Here is a 26,832-nt window from a genome sequence, read left to right on the forward strand (position 1 = left end):
TAAACAAAGTCGGTTATATCTCAAATGAACGTAGCCATGTTCAAATGCGGTCCGTGTGTTCGGTCATAAAGGGGCAGCAGTTTGATAAACCTGCTTCTGTGTTTTAATGTTAATCAAACAAATGACAAAGAAATACTCACTGCTCTCCTGTACTAGCAGCGTACTTGTAGTAAATTAATACAAACTTCAGCATATTCTGAATCTCTAGCATTTAATAATAGACTTCTAACCAACATCCTCTTATTTCCAATGAGCAATATAATCCTTCAGACAAAAAACATTTTGCTGTAGCAAATTCACAAACAGTTTTCGTTCAAAAATATAGAATTATGTACCAGAAGCTATCATAACGTATAATGCTTGTGGACTTATGCATATTCTGAATAATTAGTAACATACAAAGTCGCTCTTGACTTATACACAACTAAATAATAAAGAGTTATGACTTGAAATGTTTGCTGTATACCACAATCAAAAATAGCAAAGAAAGTGAATGAATTCTGCAGAGAGTAACTTAGTCAAAATGTAACTTTTTGTAACTGGCATTGCACATATTGCATACAGATCAGATCGGTTTACACAGCATATTGATGTGAAAACTAAACAATACAGAAATTAGCTCTCATACAAAAAAATACTAAATAGATCACAATGAAATTGCCAATGTTCCATACGTTAGCTTTTAACGAAGACATTCTCTGGTGCCGTTCGGATTTGGCGCTCAGCCATCATGCGTCTGTTATGTGCGTGTCTGTTATGTTCACGCCACAGACTGTCCGCGCACTGCACGTCCGCTTCAGAGTTCCGCCTTTTGCGTTCCTTCAATGTTACGTTATTAGATTTTTTTTTTTTTTTTTTTAGAAAATCGATTTTTGACATTTGTGAATCGATTCAGAATCGTCCACGTCCCGAATCGCGATTCATCTAAGAATCGATTTTTTTCCCCACCCCTAGTGCTCTTGACTAAATAGGCTACCCTTTTCAACTTTACAAAAATATCCATCTATATATAATTTATACAGTAATGAATATGCTTTTTTTCACATTTGATTACTTTATTCAAATGTCTGTACCTGTTAGATCTACCTGAAAAACTCTAAAAACACTATTTATTTCATTTGTAGTCTTTCTTTGTTATATTGTATTTATTTGTCCTATTTGTAATTCGATTGTTTGTTCTTATTTTGTTACTGACTGCTTACTTGTTTTAAATTCACATTAATTAGGCAGGTAGTTTTTGTTGTAGAATCAAACTTGGATTAAATAATTGATATTTCACTGGTTTTGACAAACATCTGAACCGCTGACCCGATCCTCAGCACTGAGCCCTGCTGAAGCAGCTCGAAATATGTGCTGTGCTATTAAATTAAAAATAAAGCAATAGAATGAACAGTGACAGTAACAGAAGCTTATACAATGCATTTAGCAGGCTTAATTAAGCATGAAAATAACTGAAAGAAAAATATATATATGATGAACAAATTAAGCCAACTAATATGATGTATATTCTTTTGGTTTATCTACTAATACATTTAAAAATTACAAATGCAGTGAAAATTCAGGTATCGGCGAGTACCAAAAATCAAAGTATCGGTATTGGACTCGTTCTGCAAAAAGTATCCTCAAATATCCTCATTTGTGTTCCAAAAATGAACAAAGGTCTTACGGGTTCAAAACGACATAAGGGAATCAATGAAATCGTTTTAATTTTTGGCTGAACTAACACTTTAAAGGTCATTTCAAACGTTTGACATCAGAGGCTACTAGTATTCTGGTACTGATGTGTGAATGATATCTTACTGGTAAAAAGACAGAACGCCATTGCGTGTTTGAAGAGCACCTTTCTGTGTTTAGTGGAAAAGTTGTACTTGTAATTTTACAGTAATTTACCAGGCTTACTGTGTGAAAGGGACATAAACAAAATAAACATGAGCATAATTTATAAAACATTTATACATTTTATAACATTGTATAAAAATAGAAAAGTTGATAGAATCCACAGATATTCTAAACACTATCAAATATTTTTCTTTTGCAATAAAAATCTGTTTTCCTTCATTTTGTTGATAAAGCGCAAAACTTATGGTGAGACATTAACTATTATGTAGAGCACATATTTATTGGGGTTAAATATTAAAGAACTACCTGTTGTGTAGAGAAGCTTTACTTTAAAGACTTTCCACTCTTTCTTGGGTTTCATTGCAAGTTTCACAGCCTTTGTGAGGCTCTCCCCTCTTAGATGGGGCCAGACACATTGGTCACCATCTACCCAACTGCTGGGCACCACTTCCACCTCATTTGTTTCCAAAAAAGAAACGATATGGAACATGCCTATTGAACAAAAAAAGAAAAAGAACATGAGTCTCAAAACTGAAAATATCATTCACATACTAAAACATGTTCATTTGAGTTCCACAGAAGTACATCAAACATGACGACATGACCAATCAGAGGTGCTACTCAGAAAGTCAGAATCCGCTTAACACTGCTAATCCTTTCATTATAACACAAGTGTAAATGTAAATAAGAGATTTATTGTATAATTAAAATAAATAAATAAATAAATATAAATATAAATATATATATATATATATATATATATATATATATATATATATATATATATATATATATATATATATATATATACACACACATTTTTTTTAAGAAAAAAAAGTCGAGGCTTAGTGATCACAGGAAAAGGGGGTCCCGTGGCCAAGCCAATTAAGAACCACTGTACTTTATATTTTATCAACAATTCATTAAATGCTTAACACAAATTTAATTGACAATTTAGTGTGCATAAAATATAACTTTGTTTGATATTGATTCTATTAAATTTGCAATCGTGCCTATATTCAGGAAAAACATTATTAACCTTTATTTAACTAGGCAAGTCACAAAATGAAAGTTCTGTCATCGTTTACTCACACTCAAGTTGTTTCAAACCTGTATGAACTTCTCTCTTTTGCTGAACACAGAATAAGATATTTTGAAGAATGTCGGTCACTAAACAGTTGATGGACCCCATTTACTTCCATAGAAGAGAAAAAAAATTACTATGGAAGTAAATGGGGTCCATCAACTGTTTAGTGACCGACATTCTTCAAAATATCTTATTCTGTGTTCAGCAAAAGAGAGAAGTTCATACAGGTTTGGATCCACTTGAGAGTGAGTAAATCATAACAGAATTTGCTTTTTTAAGGGAACTATTCTTTAAAGATCACATTCTTATTTTCAACCGCCTGTCAGGAGAGTTAAAAACTCCTGAAAGATATACAAAGCATAAAAACATATTGCTTGCATCCTCAATAAACAAGCTACAGTTAGTCCAAAATGCCGCCGCTAGAGTTCTAACTAGATCAAGAAAATATGATCATATAACACCGATTTTATCATCACTACATTGGTTACCTATAAAGCTCCGTATTAACTACAAGGTATTGCTACTGACTTATAAAGCCCTAAACGGCTTAGCTCCAGTCTATTTAACGGATCTTCTATCGCCCTATAATCCATCGCGCTCTTTAAGATCACTAAATTCAAGGCTTTTGGTCATACCTAGGATATCCAGATCCACCAAAGGAGGGAGAGCATTTTCACATTTAGCACCAAAACTCTGGAATAGTCTTCCGGATACTGTTCGTTGCTCAGACTCGCTCTCCCAGTTTAAAACTAGATAAAAGACGCATCTCTTCAGCCAGGCATTCATATAATACTTTTAATCCTACAGTTAAATCCGACCTCTAGTTCATAAACGCCAGAGGAGAACTGGCCCCCGACTGAGCCCGGGTTCTCCCAAGGTTTTTTTTTCTCCATTAGGTCACCTGATGGAGTTTTTCGGTTCCTTGCCACTGTTGCCTTTGGCTTGCTCAGTTGGGGATATTTGGGGATATTTAATTTAATTAATCAATCAACGATACTATTGATCAGCATTACCAAACGTAGACGTTCCACTAGAAACAAACATTGATGTATTGTTCTAATTTATTACTGTGAAGCTGATTTGATACAACCTGTGTTGTGAAAAGCGCTATATAAATAAACTTGACTTGACTTGACTTGCTCGACTGATAATGCTTAAATATATAAAATAAAATTACAAAAACTCCTATGGGGAATTTTTTGCTCCCTTATATAATATTGAAATTTGGATGTCATTCTATTAGGCTATGTCACACAGTGAAAACTTGCACATACAAAAGAAATGTTAGCGATGTCAGCTAAAACAACAATTACTATATTATTATTGACAATACATATCGCACACTCCTACCTAACAGTAAGACCTTGTAGCTTGAACTTAGTTTTAGCTCTTTAAAATGTTCTCCCAACTTCATAGCACCTTATCTTGCAATAACACCAGTTTTGATCAATTAGGGAGGCAGACATTATGAATTAAAACAAAAACAACAATTAGATAAATACTTACCAACTGTGACTTTTGTACTGGTTTATCGCCACACATCCCATATTTAATTTTCTGTTTCATGAACTTGTGCAGAATGTAGTAATGGTAAAACAACAAAATTTTCTCCAAGAGGTAACCTAACATACTTCTCAATACTGCCATCAAACTCTGAGATATGCAAGTCTTCAGAGAGTTCCCTCACAACAAAAATTCCCAAATCACTTGAATTCATTGGATAGTCAAAGAAAGAGCTTCTATGTTTATACTGTTTGTACACAAGAAATACTTTTCCTTCGCTCAAAATGATGTTCACAACAGTGGCAATACTATTCTGTATTTTCACACAATTGTCTCCTTCAGATATTTTAATGACTAAACCACCAAGGAAAGCCTCTTGAAACTGGTTAACTGCTTTTGAAAACATCAAAGGGACAGGGCCATTGTTGTGTTCACGTCTAAGGGTCCTATTGATGGTCTCATCATTACGTGCATTGCTCTGAGCATTTATTTCGGATAGCCTGCGAATGACTTGGGCCAAAGGATTGCTAGGTCTTCTGACAAGCTTTTTTAGAGTGCCCAAGAAATTTTCAAAAGGAAAAGCAGAAAATTCCTCTAAATTACCATGCTGCTTTACGTCCTCACAGAGGTGCACTAATCCATGCACATTGTAACAAAGAAATTCCTGACCATACAACACGCCGAAATGTTCAACAAAAGACACTAGACATGTATGAGCAAAGTCATTTAACAGAAAGCAAAATTTCCGACTGAGAAGAATATAAACAGAAACTGACAAAAGCATAAAATGGCTGTACACTGGTGAGGCCAGGACATTACAAAGGACCACTGGACCAGTGTATAACAAGAACTGTCTGAGTTCTGTAGCTTTCCACCTCAGTCTATGTGTTAGTGGTCTTGGTTTACGTGCAAAATCAGAAGGTATGTACAATCTCAACCCTACAAGAGAATCTGAAATTACTTGACTCAGCCGGGAAGGTAAACGAACACGGACTGGCCCTGAACTCAGCCAAAGATCTAGAAGTCTCCGCATCATCCCAAGACAAACCAGATGCATGTAGTCATGAGGAAAACCACCAACCATGTCAATGTTTGTTTCTATTAGAGGAGACATGGCAACATGATGGTCTTCATCTATCATCTGCCGGAAAGAGAGGTCAGTCCTAAGTGGGGCATTAATTTCAGGAAAGGTCATACGGTGTTTGAGATACAGGCCAGTTTGAGTACATTTACCACAGGCGGAGTGGCCAGTGTGACTCTTGATGGCTTTGATAAAAGCCCTAGCAGGTGCATCACATACAACAGAACTAACTTTTAAAAAGAACCATTTGCCTTTAATGCCAAACCCACAGCTCAGTGTTTTCAATTCACTAACAAGATCTTTCAAATATTCGTTCAAAGATTTTGGTTTAGAGCTACCACAGAACAGTCCGATAACGAAGGGCCTCTTTACTTTACAGTCTTGAAGAATACCAAGTATTGGCCAAAACTGAACAGAGTTGCTATTAAACAGTGGAATGCCATCAAAGTTTAACTGCAGTCTAAAAATGTGTTGGTCAGGAACTTTGGACCACATGTTTTCAAATACTGTTTTTAGTGAATTTAGTATACCGAAGTAATGAAAATCTCCACCAGCTATCATTTGAGTCTTGTAAGAGGTTTTTGTTTTAAGCAGAGTTCTACCATCTTTAGGAAGGAAAGGGAGTTGCACCCTAAGTATGGTCAAAAGGGCAGACAAAGCAATCAGAGAGATTCCAAAATGTACAGCCCAGCCTGCCAGTGAACCAACCAAATCATCACTCACTACATTCCCATCATCAGATTGGTCATCATCAGAAGCCACCTCTGATGACGACTCAGCACACGGCTCCTCAGAATCTGAGGCATGCCTGGTAGATAAATGATCTGAGTGTAATTCCTCCTCACTATCTTGAATGCAACCAAGGGAGTCAAATAAGTCATTTACTCTTTTAACAGCCCTCCTTCTAAGGTTGTTTGGTTTACATTTACTTCCAATGTCCATGATGATAGTTTGAAGGGAAAAGTCTCACCGAATAAATCTGTAAGAAAAAAACAAAAACAAAATCTGTTGTAAAAAAGGAAGCAGGGTTAAAAGCAGGCAGGCTACATAGTGATATCAGGCATAATTTCAGATATTAATTAAGTGCAGGATTTTAGTTAAAATTATATAAATTATAAGCACATCATATAACATGTACAGTGAAGAGACAGGTTTAGTTCACTTGGTTTCATCATGGCTACACTAACTTTTGGGAACATTTAAGTATGAAAAATTTGAAGCACTGTTTATTTGATTTGTATCTTTCTTATTATAGTAATTGTCATATTGCTTATTTGCATGTTTGCCTATTTTAATAACAAAGATAAAATAAAATATATTGTGCTTATACAATTTTATTTAAAAAAAGCTATTAAATGACTCAAATCATGAAATAAGAATTCAGTCATAGCACCCACAGGTAAAGACAGGTTGGGGTTCGTATTTGTGAAAGGTTAGAGAATGTTAACATAATTGATAATGTGATTGTTGCTAACATTTCTGCACGATCACACTGTGGCACGTAATTATTTATTTATTTTAAATAAAGGGAAGAGAATGGTCAAAAAGCAAGGCATGAACAAGCAGTCAAGTGAAGTTTAGTTTATTTTTATTTTTTTACAATTGATAACACTTTACAATAAGGTTTCATTTGTTAACAAAAGTTAATGTATTAAAAAACCACGAGTGATAGCCTACATTTCATACTGTATTTGGTAATCTTTGATAACATTAGTTAATAGAAATACAGCAGATCATTGTTTGTTCATGTTAGTTCACAGTGCATACTAACGTTATCAAGTACAATTTCTGATTTGAATGCATTAGTAAATGTTGAAATGAACATTAACACATTAATATGCTGTAGAAGTGCAGTTCATTATTAGGTCATGTTAACAAGGTATTTTAGTAAGGTATTGTATCGATATATCATAATTTTTGTATTATGACAACAACTTAATCGCCTAACGTTAACGTACAATTTAATTTTAAAGAGGGAAAAGTATTGATAGAATATCATTTCAGATTTAAATAAAAAGATACATGCAATCATGCACACGTATTAATGTAACGTAGCTATTCTTGTTGGCATTTTATTATTATTATTAATATGATTTGTGCACACAAATGGTTTGGGCCTACACGTTAACACCGACGTCAGACCAAGTCGCCTGAAATTCACAATGATATTAACGTTAACGTTACACAAGACATACTTTATGTGTATGTACAGTTGATTTATACCAATAACATCGGAATTTAAAACGGCAAACCAGAGGACCCCTATACAGTAACATATAGGCAGCGCTATTGTTAAACTGAGGAAAATATATTAGCTAATTTGACCCCTTCCTCAATTAAACGAAAATCTAAACGCTTAATAACATGACATATTGACACATAATGCTGCATATTTCACTTATATGACTTTAAGTGCCAAAACATTACTTACCTGAACGTACAAAGTCGTGAGGAGAAATGCCACCTGGCTGCTGCCGCGCCGCGTCTGTCAAATTCGCGCCGTACTCTCTCCACCAATAGGAGGGAAGATGCATAGCAACCTGAGGTGTGGAACGGCGCATGTCTGCAATATTATCTGCCTGCAGAGCCGGAGGCTGCATTTTCAGGACCCCACTTCTAGGACCGCATTTCTAGGACCCTAGGTTTTTTGTGACAGCGCCACCTACCGACTCGGAGAACCGCAGTCTCAGGAACGCATTTCCAGGACCCTAGTTGTGCCAGGCAGTATTTCCACCCACCCAGTTTTAACTACATTAGAGTTTTACAGTTTTATTACACCCAAATACTACTTTATTTATTGCAATTAAACCTGGTTCCTAGGAATGTTGAGAAATTATTGGGTCTAGCATAATATAATAACTCAAGTAAAATAAACAAGGAATCATGTTATAGTCTTTTCAGTCACTAGATCGACCACATTTTCAAGTATAGAGGAAAGACAAGGATGACTCTGGGGGTAGATTGTGTATATTTTACAAAATAATATATCACACCTCAACTTGAACACACTAAATATTTTACAAAATAATATATAACAACTGAACTTGCACACACAAAATATTTTACAAAATAACTGAACTTGCACACACAAAATATTTTACAAAATAATATATAATAACTGAACTTGAACACACACAAAAACAAATTTGTTCATGATGTGGACCACAAACAGAACTTCATGGACAACATCATCACTGACTCCTAAGAGAGAGAGAGAGAGAGAGAGAAGTGAATTAAATAAGGAACATTTAGTTGAACATGTTCTACTCTAATTTTTTTTTCTTAGTTACCAAACAGTGCACACATATCAATTAATGTTCATAATACTATTATTGCATACTGTTCAAAGATTTGAAAAAAAAAAATGTTTTGATGTTGTGGGAACAAAGGTTCTAGAAACACTCATGTCAATAAAGCCCATCTCAATTGAGAAATCTGAATAGAAATAACATTGACACGACTTTTTTTCTGACTATATATATATATATATATATATATATATATATATACACACACATTTACATATGTATATAATATTTGCATGTAGACGCATACTACACATAACATGTATTGTGGGTAACGTTAAACAGGCTGACTGTGAGCACGTGACAGTGAAAACATTAAGATTATTTTAACTGAATTAAAATGGAAGAACAAGGAGTAATTAACAAGCTTTCAGAACGAACATGCTACAGTTTTATTGTGCTGTCAATAAGTCAACACAGGCTTATCACGCAACAGTTCCGTTAAATGAACATGCTAACAATTCATTTTCAAGCATTAGAGGCTAAATACTATGGCTATGCATTCAAGACTATTTATTTAGCAAATCACCATCACGTTTGCTACGTTAACTTTCCAATTAAATGCATCGCAATTGTAAAAATTTATTCGCATTTGATACTCACACTCTGATTGTCATCCATCTTCGCTGGTCCTCTAATTCGGTAGGTGTCGCTGTCACTAAAAACCTAGGGTCCTAGAAATGCGGTCCTAAAAGTGGGGTCCTGAAAATGCAGCCTCCGGCTCTGCAGGCAGACCCTACTCCATGTCTGCCGCGCTTGATTTAGGTTTCCTGTGTATTTCCACGTGTAAGCCAAATGTTTACCACAAGTCGGTGTTTTCACTGTGTGCCATAGCTCAACCACATATGGTTCTCATGTGTTCGTTGTTATCTGGGCCATATACCTCAAAATCAGTTGTGAACCAAGAGAGCATTTCCCGCAGATTTTAAAGTTATGGCAAAACAAATATGGCCACAATTTGGCCCATATCTGTTCAGCCATGCCACATCTAGGCCATATGTGCCAGATAATACCCACATGTGGCCCACATGTAACTGCTATCTGGGTTGCGTATGAAACCGAAATTCAAGTTGTGCATGAAGGAATCCACAGACAGCAGCCAAGCATCTTCAGGTAGACTACGGCAAAGGAGTGTTCACAGCTAAAGACCTGTTAACCAGACGACCTGTTTTTTTTTTTTTTTTACAGTTAAAATAAAATAAAATGAAAAATAGGCTACACTGCTGTGGACGTTGTTTACTTCATTGATGTGTTTACTGCGTTAATGGACTGGGATGGGAGTAGGATTCGGTATTCGGATTTGGCAGAATCTTAACCAGTGGATTCGGTATTCGGCCGAACCCCACAAATCTGGATTCAATGCATCCCTAGATTAGACAGGGGAAAATATTAAAACATGCTGTGATGTTAAACTATAACAGTTTATGAACATTAAAATAAGAGGATATTTGCAGTATTATTTGTATATATCATACTGCAGATATCTCTACTAATGATGCTTAAAGTTAGCATTAATTGAAAATTCATGTTTCTAATGCTATTTATCTTATTGTAAATGTTTTATACATCCATAAAGAATAGAATAGAATAGAGCAGAATAAAGAGTAGAGTATAATGGAGTAGATTAGAATAGAATAGAATAGAATAGAAGAGAGTAGAATAAATAGTATCGTATAATAGAGTAGATTAGAATAGCATAAAAGTGAGTAGAATAGAATAGAATTGAGCAGAATAAAGTATGATATGATAGAGTAGAATAGAGTTGAAACGAATATTCTTTATTGTCATTATGCACAGGTGCAATAAAACTTGGCTTCACTGCAATAACTCGATAGGAACAAAACTATAATAATAACAGTAAAATAAAAACAGAGCAGCAGAGTTGTGCTCACGTGTGTAAAGTTGTGTGTTATGATGTGCATCAGGATGCATTTGGATCAGATCACCGGCGTCGGGCCGCGGACCGTGGGAAGCCCAGAGATCGAGATCACGGTGAACTACCTTCAGGATCAGATCGAGCAGATCCGGTCTGAGAGTGAAGCTGGCTCTCACTCCATCACAGTGGACGTCCAGCGGCCCAGCGGCACCATCGAATACTACGGCTCCATCAGCCGCTACGACCGGCTGACCAACATCGCCGTCAAGCTCGAGCCCAAGAGCGGCGCACAGCACTTCATGCTCGCTAACTGCCACTTCGACACGGTGGCCGACAGCCCGGGTGTGTTTCTGCAACGCTTCACGCATCATCATTCATTTGGAGATTGGAAATGATTTTATATTGAGATCACTGACTTTTTATTGCAAAGTTTGGGATCTTGAGCAAATCTGAGCAGTTTGAGACACTGGAAATTTCTTTGTCTTTTTCTCAGAATCTTGAGGAGAAACATGAGACTTCAGTTTAATCTCATCGCTGCGTGGGAGAAATAACTGAGATGTTAAAGATCTCATTTGTGATTGGGAATCTAAAGGACAGGCTGTTGTTTGACTCATGAGAAATTATTTTGAGGAATTGTGACATAAACAGATAATGCTCTGTATTTCTTATATTTCGTAATGCGTGACCTTTACCTCAGTTTAGATTGTTTAGTTTGCAGTGACAGTGATCAGAACGAGCAGTTTAAGGTTTCATTGTGTTTGTTGTCAGTGATCTTTGAGTCAGATCTTGTGACTTTCTTATTTTTCACTGTGTTTTGTGTCTGATGTTGGGTGTATATGGACAGGCATGTTACATTGTTTGCATTATTTATGCATATGTAACACGTCAGGTCCTACTCATCCCGCTCTGTGCGGGACTCGAAGATCAGGGGAGTGAGGTTTACACACAGCTCTTACTAGCTGGCCCCGTTACACATACAGTGCGTCATTTCCTATCACACTCTGACATCATCTGTGTTGTGAAATTCTGATCCTTAGAAAACCAGGAAGTGAAAGTGAAAAGCAGAAACATCGATGTGTGTGTGAGTCTCAGTGATCAGATTTGCTGATGTCTGCATGCAAAATATGCATATGCATGAGTGCTTAATAGAGGTTATGCGTTGACGTCACTTTCCCAGCGGATCACTCCCCCTTCAGCCGGACTGAGTGGCAGAAGAGCTGCTGCCTGACTGGATTTAATAGGGGAATCAGCGAAAACGCAATTAAATTGAACGATTATCAGTTTAAACTAAAGCTTGGACTCGATATAGTGTTCCTTACAACTTACTAAAGTTACTGAACTTCCTAAAATATTGACATGCAGCCAGGAATCGTGTTTCCTGACATTTATATGTGCCTGATTTCGATGCCGGAGAAATACATGAAGCAAATCTGCCTGTGAACGCTTTATATTCATACAATATTGGTAGGTCTAAATCCGGGTGATCACTTATATAAATGTTATATTGTTACGGCCCTGTCTTCCACAGGTACAACCTCAGAATGTGATTGCCTGTAGACATCACTGTTAGTTGATTCATTTATGGGTAGAGAGTATGGGCATTGGTACTTCTGGTGGAACGTAGTTCTCTGGAGAAGTTGTTTGCTCTAATTTGTTCTCTTTTAGTTTGTTTTATTATTTATCAACATCTATCCAAATTATTATATTCTCTTTATACAGTCAATCGCAAAGCTCTTTCCCATTTTAGATGTGTTTTGTGTGTTTTTCGTGGCATTCACGCTGAAAACAAAAGTTGTTCAGTGTTTCTGCCACTCAGTCTTTCTGCCACTCAGTGGGCGTGACCGCAGTGACTCCGGCCAATGGCAACGTCACACGCATATCCTTTATAGGTGTTGTGGTTTTAGTCAGAATGTGATTTTGTTTGAGTTTCACAACAGTGTTGTTGTTCTTTCATATTTGTATTTATGTGAAATCCCAGTCAGTTATGATTTGAATGCTTTTGATTGACAGGATTACATTTTATTTTTGTATCTGCATTATCAGCATCTTGCTTATAATTAATGGTTTTATGCATTTGTATCCATAGCATGTTTTATTTGTTTCTTTGAATCATGTTTCTAGATTTGTTTGCATGCTTTACTCTAGTGTATCTGTAATAACTGCAGGTACTGTGTGATCAATAACGTGTGTGTGCATGTGTTTCAGGAGCCAGTGATGACGCCGTCAGCTGTTCAGTGATGTTGGAGGTTTTACGTTCTCTGGCCAATCTCTCCACGCCACTCAAACACGGCGTCATCTTCCTGTTCAACGGGGCAGAGGAGATCGGGCTACTGGTGAGAGGTCACGGCCTCTAGAAATGTGGTCTGTGAAGTTCAATTGATCATCAATTACAACTCCAAGGATCCTGGCTGACCTTGAGTTATAGATGACGAGCCTAGCTGAATGGAGAAGTTGTGATGAAGTGTTGGGTTGCCCGGGACCACACGCAGCTCTGTCTTTGCAAGGATTAGTTGAAGGTGGTGGTCCTTCATCCAGTAAGAAATGTCTGTCAGGCAGGCTGAGATGCGAGAATCTCCTGTCGGATCATCTGTTTGGAATGAGAGGTAGAGTTGTGTGTCGTCAGCATAGCAGTGATGGGATAAACCATGTTTCTGAATGACAGATCCTCATGTGATGTCATGTAGTTGGAGAAGAGAAGTGGTCCCAGCACTGAGCCCTGAGGCACTCCAGTAGCTAGATGTTGGGTCTTAGACACCTCACCCCTCCATGACACCTTGAACGACCTACCTGAGAGGTAAGACGTGAACCATTGGAGTGCAGTCCTTGAGATGTCCTTCATCTTTAGGATTGAAAGGAGGATCTGGTGGTTAACTGTGTCAAAGGCAGCAGACAGATCCAGCAGGATGAGAACTGAGGATTTGGAGGCTGCTCTTGCCAGTCTCAGAGCTTCAATTACTGAGAGCAGGGCCGTCTCAGTTGAGTGTTACTTTAAAGCTAGACTACTTGTTGTTCAGGCGGTTGTTCTTAATTAGAGTGGGTTTCTTAAGCAGTAGGGTTACCCGAGCCTGCTTACAGTTTTTCTCAATTGCTGAAACACTATAGCCAGGCTTTTGAACTAAAATTTCAAAACCATAATGCCATTTATCAACACAAGCAACATAACCAGTTTCGGAAATGTTGTTTTGAATTTATTGCATCAGTGTGTTAGACTATGTTGTAGTGTGTGTGATTATGAGGGCTTGTGTGTCCTGTCTGAGGGCAAAGTTTGGTTTTTCAGCAAGAGTGAATGGTTTTGAGTCTAGAACTTCATTTTGACATGAAAATAGGATGTTTGGGGAATTGGGTGAGACGTTATGGATTTGTGTTTACAGTTTTGAGAATACGAGGCATAGTTTAAAGAAATTGAGAAAAACTGTAAAAGCTGTGGGAAAGATACCGGTGTAAAGAGAAGTGTTGATGAAATGAGTGAGTGAGTACAGGTACAACTGAGGAAGAAATGGCTTGAAGTAGATGAGTGGGAATAGGATCAAGCGGACAGTTAGTAGGGTGATTGGAAATGATGAGTTTGGAGACTTCTGTCTCTGAGAGCAGAGAGAAAGAGGGGAGAATGTATGTGTTAGCTGTTAAGATGTGTGTTAGTTTGTGGATTGGTAAATTGGCCGCTGATGGTGGTTGTTTTATTTATGAAGAATGTGGCAAAATCGTCAGCTGTTATAGCATGATGACTCCGACCTCCAACCAGATGGAAATGGATAAATACTCTGAATGTTCTGATCCAATCTGACTTCTGACCTGTAATGCTGCCCGAATCATAATCATACACTGTTCGTTTGTTGGCTAGAGGAGAACTGGCCCCCGACTGAGCCTGGTTTCTCCCAAGGTTTTTTCTCCATTCTGTCACTGATGGAGTTTTGGTTCCTTGCCACTGTTGCCTTGGCTTTTGGCTTGCTTAGTTGGAGACATTTAATATTCAACAATATTATTGATCTGCCTTACTTAAGGTGGACCATGATGCAATTTTCTTCTAGAAACAACTTTGTTGTATTATTTTGAGACAATCTGTATTGTAAAAAGCACTATATAAATAAAGGTGACTTGACATGACTTGATGGAGGAGGAGGAGGAGGAGGAGGAGGGATGAGAAGAGAGGAGAAGGTTTTGCGAGAGTCAGAAGAATTGTTAATTTTGTTGTGATAGTAAGTCATTTTAGCAGTAGAGACATTAGCAGAGAAGGAAGAGAGAAGGGACTGATAAAGACCAAGGTCAGTGGGATTTTTGTAGACAGAGGGAGACAGAGGGGGTGACGCGGGCTGGCCTGGATGACAGGGGGCAGAAGTTGTCCAAGCACGATGACCTCAGCGAGCATGTGATTGTCTTAGTGAAATGTGTTCAGGCGGTTTGATGTGAACCGCTCACATCACTTTCATCATTCATGGTGTCACTGTGTGTTTGCCCCACACACACACACACACACACACACACATGCATGTTAAGGTGTAGTTTTATCTCTGTTAACATCTGTCTCTCTCAGGGGAGTCACGGCTTCATTACCAAGCATCCCTGGGCTCAGCAGGTGCGAGCGTTTGTGAACCTGGAGGCAGCAGGAGTGGGAGGGAAAGAGTTGGTGTTTCAGACAGGTAAACACTCCACACACACCTGTGTGTATTAGAGCTGAAAGCCTATTTCTTGTTTTAATTCACCTCAGGATTCACATGAAAAACTAGGATAAATTATGAAGCTTCATTGTAAAAGTGATTTCTAGTCAAGTCAAGTCACCTTCATTTATATAGCACTTTTAACAATATGGATTGTTTCAAAGCAGCTTTACAGTGATAATAGGAAATTAAAGTAGCAGAGATTGTTTTGGCTTTACTTCAGCTCTAGAATAAAGTTATTGTCCAGCTAAAGTTAGATTTGATTGATTCACTTTCGTCGCAATAATCATTAGTTATTAACTTAGGGGCCGCTAACACAACACCATTCTAACAGAAAACTCTTAATGCAATCCGGCCGCTCATTTGCACAAAACAGTACCTGGTGTCTCGAGAACGCAAACCATGAAAAAGGTTCCAAGGTACAAGCCTTGAAAATTTAAAAATACAGAATTTGTATCGCTTCCGCATAGCCACGTGAACCAGAATTATCACGACAAGGTTTTATCTGTACAGAGGTAAAGGGAAGGGAGCAGGGCCTTCACAGGGGAGAGACTAATTGACACTTCAGGACTGCGCTGTCGTCGTGTCCAGGTGAGGTTGTGTCTGCTTTCTAGACAATGTTAGGAAAATTGTTCCAAAGTTTTGGTGCTAAATAGGAAAAGGATCTACCGCCAGCAGTCGATTTTGATATTCTAGGTATTATCAACTGGCCGGAATTTTGAGATCGCAATAGACGTGAAAGACTATAATGCGTTAAGAGCTCGCTCAAGTACTGCGGAGCTAAACCATTTAGTGCTTAAATTTATACGATGTTTAATAGGCAGCCAGTGCAGTGTTGACAGAACGGGGATAATATGGTCATACTTCCTGGTTCTAGTGAGAACTCGAGCTGCTGCGTTTTGAACTAGCTGTAGTTTGTTTATTAAGCGTGCAGGGCAACCACCCAGTAGAGCATTACAATAATCTAGCCTTGAGGTCATGAACGCATGGACTAATTGTTCCGCATTTGTCATTGAGAGCATATGACATAATTTAGATATATTTTTAAGATGGAAAAATGCGGTTTTACAGATACTAGATTGATAAGACATCTCATCATTTACTGCTACAAATTGATAACGGTCAGATAAGTATGATTTAAACCATGCTAATGCAATTCCACTAATGCCAACATCATTTTGGAGTCTATTCAAAAGAATGTTGCGGTTGATAGTGTCAAATGCAGCACTAAGATCGAGTAACACTAATAGAGAGATACAACCACGATCGGATGATAGGAGCAAATCATTTGTGACTCTAACGAGAGCAGTCTCGGTACGATGGTACGGTCTAAATCCGGACTGAAAATCCTTACAGATATAATTTCTTGCTAAAAAGGAACACAGTTGTTAAGATACTGCCTTTTTCTAGTATCTTTGACAGAAAATGTAGATCAAACAGTTAACTGGTCCCATTGACTTCCATAGTATTTTTATTTTTTTCCTACTATGGAAGTCAATTGGACCAGTTAACTGTTTGGTTACTGACATTCTTCAAAATATCATCCTTTGTGTTCAGCAGAAGAAAGAAATTCATACAGGTTTGAAACAACTTGAGGGTGAGTAAATGATGACACAATGTTCATTTTGAAGTGAAATATTCCTTTAAGCACCAACACTTCAAAAAAAATATATTTGAAACTAGACTTCTTGGTAATTCTGAAAATATGATTATAAATTACAGCATCACCTCCCCCTTTGCCTTTGAGACGAGGTTCATGTTTACAACATTAATCTTGCGGGGTGGACTCATTTAAAGTAATGTAATTGTCTGGTTTTAGCCAGGTTTCTGTCAAACACAGCACATCTAGATTATAGTCTGTAATCATTAACAATAAGTGCTTTTGAAGTAAGCGATCTAATATTCAGCAACCCGAGCTTTATCATTTGTTCATTTGTATTATATCTGTTTTTTATTTGTTGAACATCAATTAAATGGAAGTTTGGAAGTTTTTTGTATTTCCTGATTCGGGGAACAGACACAGTCTCTATATGATGATAGCTAGGTGAAAGAGGCTCTATGTGATGGGATTCATCTGACCTTGGTGACGCGAGGCCGCTAGCAGACGGTCGGTTAAGCCAGTCTGTCTGCTTCCTGACCTGAGCCCAAATTCTAGTCCTGGAAATGTCTTAAAATTAATAAAATCTTAAAAGGGTCATGAACGGCATTGTTTTATTGTTTTATAATGTTTCCTGTGGTGCACGTATAATGTTAGTATAATTTTTACATCAAAAATATTCACCCTGATTTTAGCCTCTGATTGGAATGCTCTGTTTAAAAGGCCGTGTCTGTTGTGAGACTTCAGTGTAAACGCCCACTGCTGTGATTGGCTGTGAGACTTCAGTTTAAATGCCCACTGCTGTAATTGGCTGTGAGAGGTCAGTGTAAATGCCCACTGCTGTGATTGGCTGTGAGAGGTCAGTTTAAACGCCCACTGCTTTGATTGGCTGCTGTGAGACTTCAGTGTAAATGCCCACTGCTGTGATTGGCTGCTGTGAGACTTCAATGTAAACGCCCAATGCTGTGATTGGCTGCTGTAAGACCTCAGTGTAAACGCCCACTGCTGTGATTGGCTGTGAGACTTCAGTTTAAATGCCCACTGCTGTAATTGGCTGTGAGAGGTCAGAGTAAATGCCCACTGCTGTGATTGGCTGTGAGAGGTCAGTTTAAACGCCCACTGCTGTGATTGGCTGCTGTGAGACTTCAGTGTAAATGCCCACTGCTGTGATTGGCTGCTGTGAGACTTCAATGTAAACGGCCAATGCTGTGATTGGCTGCTGTAAGACCTCAGTGTAAACGCCCACTGCTGTTATTGGCTGTGAGACTTCAGTTTAAATGCCCACTGCTGTAATTGGCTGTGAGAGGTCAGTGTAAATGCCCACTGCTGTGATTGGCTGTGAGAGGTCAGTTTAAATGCCCACTGCTGTGATTGGCTGCTGTGAGACTTCAGTGTAAATGCCCACTGCTGTGATTGGCTGCTGTGAGACTTCAATGTAAACGCCCACTGCTATGATTGGCTGCTGTAAGACTTCAGTGTAAACGCCCACTGCTGTGATTGGCTGCTGTGAGACTTCAGTGTAAATGCCCACTGCTGTGATTGGCTGCTGTGAGACTTCAGTGTAAACGCCCACTGCTGTGATTGGCTGCTGTGAGATTTCAGAGTAAATGCCCAGATCAGGCATAAGAATTAACACTGTTACTTACATGTTGTGGCAATACTGTCAATTCCATATAGTAAAAGTCTGTTTGCAAAGCCTGCGCCGAAATTGCGACTGATTTACCAAAGAATCCACAGTGAAATGTACCGGATATAAATAAATAATGCTCAACTGAGACATTTACGTTGTTAAAAAAAAAAGCACAATCCTAGCATTAGGATCCATTAGAAGGTCCAATGATCCTCTATGGATCTTCTCTCCTCGTCATCTCAATAACACACCAGTGGGCGGGGCCAAAGTTGCGAGAATGAAGTAGGCATAGATTTTTTTTTTTCAGCGGAGGCGGTATTTAACCTATCTATGACATCATATATAGGCTATAGGCTCATTCCACAACGAGTCGTTCTCTGGGCAAAGTTCAATAAAAGCTGTTTTTGGACCAACAAGGAAGTTTTCAATTCTTATAGTATGATGACCTCTTATATGTCAAAAGCTCTGACTTTTTTATTTGTGAGGAAAAAAAAGTCAGAATTGTGAGATAAAAGGTCGCAATTACATTTTTAATAAACAAGCTTTCATACTAAAAACTTTTGGAAGCCTAACATTTTATTGTTTTCATTACTCATTTTAATCTAGGGAAACTCCAAGTTTTAAAAACCAAGGAATAGGCCTATTAGTGGTGAAATCAGTTTAAGTGTTTCCAAATTTTGTCCCTTGTTTCTTGACCACTGTGAGAGATGTTCATGCAATGATAGATCCAGAGAGGCCTGTTAATGTGTCAAACAATGACTGAAGTTTATTCAATCAAAATAAATATGAATTGCTACATAAAACAAACAAACGACTTGTAGGCCGCTTGCAAGTTTGTTGGGCTCCATGAGCACGGTCAAAAGTCTGAATGCTCTCGCTCCAGCGCCCCCCTCCCGTCAGGAGTGGCATATCCATTACATGTTCTTCCCCCTCTCGCCTATAGAGGGCACACACTCACAGAAATAAAGAAACATTAACATTATTATGACAAATTGGTATTTAAAATTAAATAAAATAAGATAATAAGTATGGCTCCTACAATTATCCTAAATGGATTTAGAAAGGTAGAGAATCGCTGATCTAAACCCAGATGTTGTGTTTGTTTTTCTCTGTGCAACACAAATGTTCTGTTCACATTCACTTCTATGATATGGAAAAAAGCGGCGTGATCATTCTGTCAAACATTTGAACATGAGTGTGAGTAAATGATGAAGAATGAGCGTGTGTGTGTGTGTGTCAGGTCCAGAGAACCCGTGGCTGGTCCAAGCGTATGTGCAAGCCGCTGTTCACCCGTTCGCCTCAGTCGTCGGTCAGGAGCTTTTCCAGAGTCCTACTATGATATTAGTCTACATAGCCTATAATAAAATGAATTTTCAAACCTGAACCAAACATATTTGTATTCAAAGATCAACAGTCTGTCATTAATATTTAGTCTGCCACAAAAAAACAACATTAAAATCATGAACTCAAATGTCATTGTGACAAAAAAAAAAAAAAAAAAGACTGTTGTAACAGTGCGTAAATCAGACATTTCAGGCTATAGTAAAGTCTAACGCTACCTTATGCCAAAATTATTATTATGACGAAATTGTCGGTCATTAAATAAGAAAACTAAATAATTGTGTAGATGATTTGCTTTGTGTAACCCAACATCAGACATTAGGCCGAAGTTTTTTTTTGCACACAGTGCCGCGACCAATCAATCACTCCTTTACTGGCTGCCTGCACATTAACTGTACTCGCGGCTGCGACAACTCACGCTCGCTTATCAATGCATTTTAATTCGCGCCTACGGTATCTTTGTTGAACTTCAAAAAAAGACAAAAAAAAAAGATGCTGCAGCCAATGAGCAGCCGTCGGGGGCTGGCTGCAGGACGACTCAACCTCCACGGACAGTTTTTAATGTTTTATCAGACAATAACTACTCAAGAATTTGCTTTAGTATAATTTTCGGGACAATTAGGGCCGGATTCGGGATTCGGGACAACAGCTTAGATTTCGGGACTGTCCCGAATTTTTCGGGACGTCTGGTCACCCTAGGTGAGACTCATGATTCCCGATCCACAGGCTCATATGAGGACCTGGGGAACAAAACATCTGCTTCTGAGAGAGAAAGAGTGAAGATCTGAGCTGATGTTCTGTTCAAGACAATCCAGATGCTGAGGGAGAGAAGATCACACACACTCACTCACACACACACACACACACATGTTTTTTTTTACCAATAAAAATAAGTGCAATAGTTTTTACTATTTTTTTATTATTCTACAAGTGTCTGTATCTTACTGTAGAGCTGGATTGGGCACCCCTGCCATAGATCATAAGATCTTGATTACACGCTTAGAAAAATGTGTTGGTTAAAGGGTACTGCATTGGCATGGTTCAAATCGTATTTGTCTGAAAGAACTATCTCAGTTCATCTTGGAGAATTTGCCTCCTCGACGGCTTCTTTCACGTGTGGGGTCCCCCAGGGCTCCATTTTGGGGCCTATTTTGTTCGCCCTGTATTTGCTCCCCCTGGGACATATTTTTATGAAATTTGATATCTCTTTTCATTGCTATGCAGACGACACGCAAATGTCTCTGCCTTTGAAAATTTAGCAAGGGGTATCTGTACTTTTACTCAAGTAATGAAGCTGTGTACTCTGTCCGCCTCTGCAGATAATTAACTGAGCCTCCTTTCGAACAACACGCCACATAACCTTCACTCTGATATGATAGTGCGAACTGGTGTGTGAATGTGTGTTTTGCTGCCTATGGATGCCTTGCTTTACCTATCAGTTGTTTTGAGAATGGTGGACTTCCTGTTTCTCTCTGTCACTAGGCGACAACATCCTGTCTGTGCTCAAGCACCTGGTGATGTCGGATGAGCTGGCGGATTCCTCGGAGCATCGCCATGGTAACATGGTGTTCTTCGACCTGCTGGGATTGACGATGGTGGCGTATTCCGCTCGCGTCGGCACCATCATCAACTGTGTGTTTGCCGTCGCCACGGTGATCTACCTGGGCTGGAAGTGCACATTGAGCAGCGCTGTGGGTATGTGATGGTCACATGACCGGACACCAGTTGTGTTTATTTTATGATATCGCTGAATGGTTTTATTAATGGGCATTTTTTTAAAAGAATAATTATTTTTTATCGAACATCAGAAGGCTTATATAATTGCTATATTTCTAAAATGCTGATAATATGCATTATATTTATTAAATATTATATAATATTTTATATTTTGGAAAATATTGTTAAAGTATGGTCTATATTTATTGAAGTTTCTGTGTTTTTGAGTGTTTTAATTTCTGCTATGAGTTTGCCATGAAAATAGCCTTTGCTACTGATATGTTGTTAAATGTATTTTAATACCAAATCAGCAGCATTATTTAAATAAATACAATTTATTTCTAAAATATATTTTTTTAATAAATGATGTTATCGCTGATAACTGATAGCTGTGTGATATCATGAATCTGTTCAGTTGTGTGTCGAACAGGCATCATCTACTGATGTATTGGATGTTAGCCTCTATAAAGCACTGATGTAACGTGTGTGTGTTTTGCTGCAGGCTGTCGGTGCACGCGTGATCTGGCGCGTGTGTGTATTGCTGCAGGCTGTCGGTACACCCGTGATCTGGTGTGTGCGGTGTGTGTGGTGCTCCTGAGCTGGGTCATGGCTGTGCTGACGGTTCTGCTCGTGGCTCTGCTCGTCACACTCATGGGTCGCTCCATGTTCTGGTACACACACTTCTACGCTGCCGTCTCCCTGTACGGATCCGCCGCCGCCGGCATGATCCTGCTGATACACACGCTGGCCAAGAGCCTGTACTACAGGATGAGTGAGGGGACAACACACACACACACACACACACACACACACACACACACACACACACACACACACACACGAGTCAAATCATGACAGTGTTCTTGTGAAACGCCATCAGTCGCTACTTCCAATTCAAAGTTCACTTCTGATCTAGCCAATACAGTTCAAATCCCAGATTTGTCCTTTGTTGTAAAGTTTTTCTTTCTTCAAAGCAGAGACCAGGAGACAGTCGGGATCGCGTTCAACGGAAGTTATTCTTTATTGAGAACTCCTCCGTACGCGGCTGTAGAAACTTCCAACATGATCAGTCTAACTAAAACATTATACATTGTAGCTATATACATTCCAAGGGGGAGGGATTACATAGAGGCGGGAACTCTGAATAAAGCATGCAAATGAAGTGGGAACACACCCTACTCTGAGTCCAATTGAATCAGCATAACTATTCACATGCTGATACTGGCCAGGAACTCCAATTCCAAAAGCCATCCCAGAGCTAACGACTCAACGTCTGGGCTCCGAAAGGTGAGAATCAAGTGATCTGACTTATTTAAAACACAATAGAGAAAACAAGTCAGGCAGGAAAGGAGACTCTTTGCTGGAGACTCAATAATCATCTGAAATCAGTCTACTAAACTTTATCAGTTTATATACTATTGCAGTGGAAAAACTAAATTAAACTTTTAATAAAAATGTAATCCAACACTTCCCCCTTTGAGAGTTCTAATAACTCTCACAAAAATACAAATTTATACACTTAAAAGTTAATTCTTGTAACTTGTGTAAATTACAGGCACGTGTAACTTATTCTGTGTTGTGTCCTTGATTTACATGAGTGTCATAGTTCTTCTCAAAACCATAACTGTTGACACCTGCGACGCAGGGTGTAAAATGTCATATAAACTACATGATTACACAGAAAACCATGTAGCATAAGAGTGGAATTCTTGAAAGTCCATGGCGCCTGAATAGCTGTGAAGTCTGTTTCCTGTAGCGTCCATTTCCCACGTAGAGTCGCTCTGATGACTCGTCCCTCATGAGGCTTGTTCATGGAAATCTGAGGTGATGCTTTACACCAGGTTTCTGCTTGCGAAGACATCAACACATTCGAGTAACACAAGAAAACAAAGAAACAGCAGAACAGCAATATTCATGCATAGACTTCATCCTTCCATAAGTCATTTGATCGTATAGTGGTTTTAAGTCTAACTTTTATCAAAGTACACTTAAAAGTTCATTCTTGTAACTTGAAAAAGTTACAGGCACATATAACTTGCTCTGTGTTGTTCATCTGTAATTGCATGCTGACACAGAAACAAACATGCAATTTAGGGTCCGTGAATTTTCTGCGTTGTGTATTTTTCATTTTCTTTTGTGATAGTTCGTTCAGCAGTGGGTCTGGTTGTCTTCTTGAGGTTGGGGCTTCATACGCAGATGAGACGGTCGCTGCATATGGATCTTGAAAAAGCCATCAAGTTTTATCTGCACACTGTAAGACAGAAAACAGAAAAACAGAGAGCAGTATTTCTTCAAAACACTACGGTTGTAGCAGTTTAAACACAATGGTTCTATCGTTTTCAGAGTGTACTGTTGTCGTTTCATTCTTTCCCTATTTCTTAATTGATTTGACACCTATGGACCAGTGAGGTAAGGATGGACTAAATGAGGAAAGGCCTATGAGGTAGTGTCTTCACCCTGGATTGGCCCCCGACGCCTGTTGCGTCAGTTCTTTCCAGGGCCCTCACTGAACCGTGTCCTATTCTGTCCCTGTGTTGTGCACACACTGTACAGTGTGTGAGAAAATTGGCACATTTTCATTCTCCAGTGAAACATCAGTCTTAATAGACATCATATAGAGCATGGAGGTCTGATTGTAGTGTTCTGCAGTGTAACATTTATGGCTGTGAGTTTTCTGAATGTCCCCCAAACAAAGGCTGTGACAGTCACTTTCCTTTTGTTCTATTAAACAAAAAAAAATAAGTCTTTCATCTTTGTTGTAAGTTACTGGGGAGATTAAGCAATCACAGCCCAAATTGTTAACACCTCAAAAAGCTTACCCACGAGTCCAGTGACGAGGGGAGGGGTTGCTTCAAAGTAGCAAACAAATGTAGCAAGAGCTGCATAACATTGTTAACTTGTCTTAAGTTATTTTTATTTTTTCGACATTCTTTTCCAAAATGTCCGTGCTTGCCACAGTAAGAACAACTGGCTTCTCTAGGACTTTTGCGTTTCTTTGGCTTCTCTGAGTTAACCTTAAAGGATGCTGCTGCAATTTTTACTCTTGCCTTGACATCAAAGTCTCTTTCCCAAATAGCTAAACTGTCCAAGTTGTCTTGCAGGGTTCTATTTGACCATGTAAGATCTAAGAAAGGCAATGCATTTCTATGTTCTGACAAAAGACCATCGGACCATGCACGAACTAGAGGACCATTATGACCTAACACTTTCTCTGAAGTGTCGGCAATTCCGCTGTAAGCGGCAGCGGTCTGGCAAAATCTTTCTGTGTACTCACAAACAGTTTCATCCTCCTTCTGTACACAATTAGTGAGCTTTGACCAGTCCACCTTCGGTCCAACAATGTTTTTTAACACTTTAACAACTTCCTCTCTCAATTCATCTTTACTGGCCTGTTGCAGTTCAGAATTATTTACAGCACTTTCAAAATCATTGAATTCTGACTCAGTCAAGATCTGTGATATTAGCTGGGTGACTTCAGCTAGAGTCATATCATAGAGCCGCATTTTGCTGATCAATGCTCTTCTAAACTCAGAAAAATTTCTTTGCACTGATGGCAAACTTTCAGCAATTCTCTCAATCTCTTTAGGACCTAAAGATGTTTTGATTGCTTGTGGCTGCAATATGGGGGTTGCAAATGGAACTGTATCAACACCTTTTCCCTGAGGCTTTTGTCTAGCTACGCACACTTCAACTGCATTTACATCTGCATTGACATTGTCCTCTATACTATCAAAAGACTGTAAATCAGGATAGCTTTCCTCTGACTGTTGGTCTTCTAAATCACATTTGGTTGAGGCTTTGTTATGGCCCACGTTTGTCTTGAGACAGGACACCTGAGTCTGCAATTGTTTGATCTGTTCTTTCAACTTAGCAATACACTGCGCTTGTTCTTGTGCAATGGATAAGCTAAATTCTCGGTGACAACCGATGATGCCTTTCAGATTTTTCTTCCTGATACATGCACTCAACACTTTCTTGCAATCTTCAATTGACCACACTTTCTCTGGATCAATGCCAAATTTCTTGGTTAAATTCAATCTGACTGGCTTAGTCACGATGGAGTCCATGTGCTCTGATAACAAAGACTTGAATTCACTATCTGTCCAAAAAGGTGTAATCTGTCTAGTACTTTTCCTAAACATTTTGTGAATTTTTTTGTTACCACAAACAAACACTAAAAAAACTTCTCTCTACTGTCTTGCAAACATAGGGTACAATCTTATTAGCACAAGAAGCTAAATCTAATTCTAAAGCTAATTCTCTAGCTTACAGATAGGTCTTCTCTAGCAAGAGCATACACACAATATTAACATGTAACTGTTAATCTTCCCTGCCAACAACAGGGGGTAAATTTCATCTCTAAAAGAAAAACTTTTTTAGAGGCTTATCTTTAGTTAACCAAACTCTACAGCTGTTTGTTAACTTCTTCTCTGAACGGCGCAGAGGAAAACATTTGTACTGGTCTGCATTGGTTCTTTTAATGGAGTGAAACTCACCGAGTCTTTCATTTGTAGAGAAAGATTCCGTCTGGAAAAAAAATCAGTCTTTGAGATCTTTTTGGAGCTTGAAGTTTTCAATCTGGATTCAGAAGATTCAGTCTGGAACTCAGTCAGCTTCGTTGAGATCTTTGAGCTTGAAGTTTCAAGATGCAGTTCTTTGAGTTTCCTTTTTCTTCATCCGGGTCACAAGGCACCATCTGTTGTAAAGTTTTTCTTTCTTCAAAGCAGAGACCAGGAGACAGTTGGGATCGCGTTCAACGGAAGTTATTCTTTATTGAGAACTCCTCTGTACATGGCTGTAGAAACTTCGAACATGATCAGTCTAACTAAAACATTATACATTGTAGCTATATACATTCCAAGGGGGAGGGATTACATAGAGGCGGGAACTCTGAATAAAGCATGCAAATGAAGTGGGAACACACCCTACTCTGAGTCCAATTGAATCAGCATAACTATTCACATGCTGATACTGGCCAGGAACTCCAATTCCAAAAGCCATCCCAGAGCCATTAAAGACAATAGGTGAAAGTCAATCAACCTAACGACTCAACGTCTGGGCTCCGAAAGGTGAGAATCAAGTGATCTGACTTATTTAAAACACAATAGAGAAAACAAGTCAGGCAGGAAAGGAGACTCTTTGCTGGAGACTCAATAATCATCTGAAATCAGTCTACTAAACTTTATCAGTTTATATACTATT

At 38.6% G+C, this 26,832-nt stretch overlaps 2 protein-coding genes across 2 annotated transcripts in view; both read left to right on the plus strand.

Annotated features, from left to right (window-relative positions):
• Positions 1-26,832, plus strand: part of LOC308700561 (CD276 antigen homolog) — a 1,553,888-nt gene that overhangs the window by 1,510,542 nt on the left and 16,514 nt on the right. The window lies entirely within an intron of this gene.
• The window catches only part of LOC308694947 (endoplasmic reticulum metallopeptidase 1-like), a 50,146-nt gene that overhangs the window by 15,230 nt on the left and 8,084 nt on the right, over positions 1-26,832 (plus strand). The window contains exons 2-8 of the mRNA XM_081372803.1: positions 10,741-11,033; positions 12,897-13,024; positions 15,223-15,328; positions 19,814-19,900; positions 21,397-21,609; positions 22,133-22,402; positions 23,774-23,883. Coding sequence (XP_081228929.1) covers positions 10,741-11,033; positions 12,897-13,024; positions 15,223-15,328; positions 19,814-19,900; positions 21,397-21,609; positions 22,133-22,402; positions 23,774-23,883 — 1,207 coding nt within the window. The remainder of the gene's footprint in view (positions 1-10,740; positions 11,034-12,896; positions 13,025-15,222; positions 15,329-19,813; positions 19,901-21,396; positions 21,610-22,132; positions 22,403-23,773; positions 23,884-26,832) is intronic.

Source organism: Scardinius erythrophthalmus (assembly GCF_964197995.2).
Source record: "Scardinius erythrophthalmus genome assembly, chromosome: 1".
In the NCBI taxonomy this organism is placed as follows: Eukaryota; Metazoa; Chordata; class Actinopteri; order Cypriniformes; family Leuciscidae; genus Scardinius; species Scardinius erythrophthalmus.